General features: G+C 37.8%; 1 protein-coding gene across 1 annotated transcript; it reads right to left on the bottom strand.

The window, feature by feature from the left end:
• Nucleotides 1-284: 284 nt before the first annotated feature.
• On the bottom strand, nt 285-3,737 carry LOC144443589 (zinc finger protein 532-like). Its single transcript, XM_078133128.1, has 2 exons — nt 2,700-3,737; nt 285-2,477 (listed from the first exon to the last, which is right to left on the bottom strand). Exons 1-2 carry the CDS (start codon nt 3,735-3,737, stop codon nt 285-287), a joined length of 3,231 nt encoding a protein of 1,076 aa, XP_077989254.1.
• Nucleotides 3,738-5,282: the final 1,545 nt, after the last annotated feature.

Genomic DNA, 5,282 nt, shown 5'->3' with positions numbered 1-5,282 from the left:
TATAATATCCTTAGTTACATGACCAGTTACCACAATGTCCTTAATTACATTTGTATGTGATGTCTTCTGTCATACTGTCCTTAGTTACATGACCTGTCACTATATTTTCCTTAGTTACATGACCAGTCAATATATTTTCCTTAGTTACATGACCCAAGCCACTATATTTTCCTTAGTTACATGACCACAGTCACTATTGTTATGTGACCATAGTCATAATTGTTACATGACCATAGTCACTATACTGTTCTTTACTGATAGTACATGTAACTTCCATATCTTCTTCACTGAGATTCTGCTGAATTGTGACGTTTGGATTTAATAAATGCCATTCCATGGTTCCTCATATGTGTACGTAGTGTGACTTCACTGTCAAATGATCTGTAACATACAGTACACTCCAATGCTGGTTCCTGTACAGACTTGAATACAGATCCCCCTGTATGGTCACTAGTCTGACTACTACTACCATCACCACTGCCATTTCCCTTTTCTTCAAACAAGTTGACTGCCATTTCATATTCATTCATGTCTTTGACTTTGTGCACCATATACAAGTGCTTCTTGAGTGACTCATCACCACGGAAACACATTCCACACTCCTTACACTGAGCCAACGCTGGGTTGGTTTTATGATCTGCGATGTGATTTTGGAATTCTCTCCTATCATGACATTCAACTTCACATTTGGCACATTTATAATCTGTTGTAAATTCAAATTTGGCTCTCTTCTTTCCATCACCAAGAGAAGATGATTTTCTCTTCCTTGATACAAGACTAGAGATGGGAGTGTGTACATCTTGTGGGGATGACTTGATATCTTGAGGTGCCATACTAATCCCATGTACAATCTTTAAATGATGTTCTAGAAGAGATCTTTTGCTGAATGTTTTCTTCTTGTCAATACAAAGCCAGCATGTATACATATTTGCCAATTTATGTTTAAGACGTAGATGTCTCTGTAGACTCTTATTGGACTCAAAGCTGCGTCTACATAGATGGCACGGATAGTTGGCTACTTTGCCATGAGTATATTTCAAATGTTTGTTAAGATTTTCTCTCTTTGAGAAAGAAGCACTGCAGTCAGGACAATTGTGTTTGGCTGACACCCCTGGTCCTGGGGAGGATTTTTTGAGATGTACTTGGATATGATCATTAAGCATCTGGGCCTTGGAGAACTTCATAGGACAATGCATACAGGTGAATACATCACCTTTGGTATGGTCTTTGCCTTGTTTTGTTGCAACAGGAGATGTGACAGTAGCAGGTTGTGATGCTGGCTTGGGATCAAAATGTTTGTTTTTGTGTTGCAGCATGAATTGGTAGGTTTTAAAAGGTGTGCGGCAAACATCACAGATGAAGTCTTTCAGCTGAACACCCTTATGAACTGACAGTTGATGTTTTTCCAGTGCTTCTTTGCTGTCATAATGTTTATAGCATTCATTGCACTTAAAGACATAGATGCGAAGATTTTCCTTGTTTAGCAGGTGAGAATCCAAGTGGGGAGGCACATTGTTTTTCTGTGTGAAGACTGTATCACACATTGGACACTTATGAATGACACGAAAGCCATGATCAGTTATCTTATGCTGGCTGAGCATGTGGCTGTTGATATTTTCAATGGATTTGAAGGCCATTGGACAGACAGGACATTTACAGAAGCTATCAGTATGTGCATTCTGTAAATGGGACTTTAAGTGAGCAATATTGGGATAACCAGCATTACACTGTGGACATTTGTAAACAGCCTGACGGCAGAAATGGACACAGGTTGAATTGAGATGTACATAAAATAGCTCTCTGTCATACTTTTCTTCACCACACTCTGGACACACATAGGGTGATTGGTTATGATGAATGCGTTGATGGGCTTCAAAATAACACTTATTTGGACACTGAAGACCACATATGTTGCAGCTAAATGTATCATTGCCTTTCATGTTCACTTGTAGGTGAGCTTTCTTAGAGTTGCTGTTTGAGAACACCACATGACATTCTGAGCAATGGGCTTCAATTGATGAACTGATAGCAGTATCAACGTCATGTATGTAGCTGGCAGGAAGTCCAAGTCGATCTCTGCTTGGCCATAATGATGTAATATTTTTACTAAGTGGTGTTACTTCCACTGACTTCAGTGACACTGTGATATTCTTTGCTGACTTGGAGTAATGAAGACGAACATGTCTTAGTAGACTACATTTATTGTAAAATACTAGCTTCTTGTTACATATTTCACATACATACACAATCATCATACTACGTCTTTCTAGATGCATACCAAGACTTGTTTCTAATGCAAAAGAGTCACTGCATTCAAGACATTTGTAGCCTCCATCTGGTACTTTGAGATTCCATTCTTTCGGTGGTATCATTGGTGTATACCTGGGTACAGGGTTGTATCTCTTCAATAGATTATTTGTGACTACCACATTGACAGTTGGTCCACAGTTTTCTAATGCATCAACTATAGATGATTTCTGTGTTGAATTGATTGGTACACCGGCAGACACAGGTCCCATTGTTGTTGCTGGAAATGTAAGATTTGATGAGGGTACATTAATAGCATTTGTAAGTTTAGACGGTGCTACACTGATGGCGTTGGTAAGTTTAGACGGCAATGGCACTACGTTGACAGTGTTGGTAAGTTTAGATGGCACTACGTTGATGGTATTGGTCAGTTTAGATGGCACTAGATTGACAGTATTAGTAAGTTTAGATGGTACTACATTGACGGCATTGGTAAGTTTAGATGGAGCTACGTTGATGGCATTGGTAAGTTTAGATGGAGCTACGTTGACGGCATTGGTAACAACTCCTGGCCCACTGGAAGTGATAACAACAAGACGTTGTGTCGCTGCTGTATTAGTTGTATTGGTAGTAGCATTAGGTGGTAACACTCCACTCCCTGAGGAGATAGTTAGGATCTGAGTGGGCTTAATCTTTGTCAAGGCTGGCTTTGGTGCAATTTTGATTTGATTTTTGGAGGCTTGAATTGGAGTATCTGGAAGCGACAATTTTGGTGTTGGTGCAGTTGTGGTAATACTTGCAACTTTGTTTACAGTTTTTGTGATATTGTTTGTTGTTGCTTTGCTGTTCCCCATCTGTTTGTCTTTAATGACAGTCTCTGATAATTGTTTCAATTGCTCTGTAGCCAAGTTTTGTTGACTTTCAGCATCCAATGATATGTTTTTATTTATTGGAGCCTGATCATCTACTTTCTCACTTAAAGGTTTTACATTACATGTATTATCAGATGTAGGTGGTTTGTTCATTTCCTTAGTGTCTGTGGGTGTTGTCTCCATCAATCCTTGCTTCTCATTATGGCTAGGAATTTTGCTAATTTTGTCAGTGATGGTTTCATTGCCTTGTTTTAATGTATCCGGATGTCTGACGGTTTTTCCCCTTTCATCGTTGACTTTACTCACATCTGAACTGATTAACTGAGACATACCATTAACATCTTCATCTTTCTCATCTATGACAAGCTTATCTTCATCATCTGCTTCCATGGGTACATCAACATCTGTTGCTGGTTCCATTTGTGCTTGAACTTTCCCTTTAACTATTTCAACTTTTTCCTTTACTTTGCTCCTCTCCTTAATGTCCCCATGGTCACTGTTACCATGGTTACTGGTGGAATTTTCTTGTTCCAATGAAGATGATTTGTCAGCAATATCAGGAATATCATAAGCTGCTAACAGGTCATCAAAGTCTGGCGTCTTAACCTCTGTTGTCATGGTGACCTGTAAGGAAACAAGACATGATTGTAAACCAAGACAATTCTCACAGATCATCAAAGTTTGGAGTCTTCAAATATGTTGTCATGGTGACCTGCAAGGAAAGACAAGACATGTACACCAAGATGTTTCTCATTTATATAATAATACATGATAGCATGGGGAATATCATGATCTTTTGTCCACTTGATGGATGGTGGTCAGGACCATAATATTGATGATACCTGAGCCATAGGTCAAGGTATGTAAATCAAGTTTACGCAATCTAAGCAGCTGTTTGCAGGGGAATTGTCTCATTTGGAGAGGTTTTTTCATTCTATGAAACAAACAGACTGATTTTCAACTAATTTGTGTATTAAGTTACCATCCTACGACATTCACAAACAATTTGTACATGATACATGACCTGTGTGTTTCTCGAAGCACAGAAAAAATGCTGAAAACAAGACCCAGAAGCTAGTGCTCTGTACAACAGTTTGAATTTCCCGCATTTGCATAGATTAGCCATAATCCTCTTTATATAGGGCAGTTGTGTCTTTTAAAGACACAACTATCCAAACATACAGTCAGTCATATGCAAAAATGGTCCCAGGCGCCGCCAGTTGCATGTTTAAGATCAAAGGTCCAACTCCATGTCTAAAAAAACTTATGGGTGTAGACACAGCATTTGTTCAAGCATATATGTAGTACTACGGACTGTAGGTATGTACGCGAAGTATGTTGTCATGTTCATTTTTGATACTGGACAAATATATATAAATGAGAGTGTAATATATATACTTATTCTCAAAGAATACATTTGTAACTACTCTGTTTTGGTTCTGCAATAGAATAACAGTCGTAAGTGATCCATTTTGGACGTGATTTGTGATGTAAACATCATAAAAATACGAGTAAGGCCACCATTTTTCGATAACCCACTTGAGCAATGACGTATTGTATAATTCATAACTGCAAATTCGTCACATTAAACACTATTTCCTAAAAAATTTAATGATAAAATTTCAATTTCCCTTCAATTAAATAAATTTACGACTAATTTTATAAAGCTAAACTGAAATGAACAGTTTTTTTAGCACATACATGTAGGTTCAGCAGTGCTATAGGCATGGTGAAGTGTCTGTCTGTCTGTCTGTCTGTCATATTTTGACCTAATTTGCATATCACTGATGGGATCATCACAACATGAACAACTCCTAATCCAAATACCTCTAAGGATTCTCTTACCAAATTTCAGCCAAACTTACTGGGATTATATATTTTGGACCAAAAAAGACACATTTTTATCCCTATTTTGCATATTACTTATGGAATCACCATGTCATGAACAATTCTTAATCTACACAATATATTTGGACGTAGATAATAGCCGTTATCAGTCACAATGCCATAACAGCTGTGTGACCGGCTATAAATTTAGGAAAGTATTGAAACATGACGATCATTGACAAATTCTAGGGTCAGAAAATTAAATATGCGTTGGACAGAAGTTCTACTAATAGCTACTAAAAATTACCAAAGTGCAAAATAACAAATTAATTCATA

This window comes from Glandiceps talaboti, chromosome 12, assembly GCF_964340395.1.
Source record: "Glandiceps talaboti chromosome 12, keGlaTala1.1, whole genome shotgun sequence".
NCBI lineage: Eukaryota > Metazoa > Hemichordata > Enteropneusta > Spengelidae > Glandiceps > Glandiceps talaboti.
Note: the sequence above shows the minus strand (reverse complement) of the source record. Positions and strands in the feature narration are given on the sequence as shown.

Coding starts and splice junctions, on each gene's coding strand:
- LOC144443589 (XM_078133128.1), bottom strand. CDS start 3,737: ATGACAACAGAGGTTAAGACGCCAGACTTTGATGACCTGTTAGCAGCT. Junction 2,478..2,699: donor CATCTAAACTTACTAATACT/GTCAATCTAGTG, acceptor AATTCAACACAG/AAATCATCTATAGTTGATGC.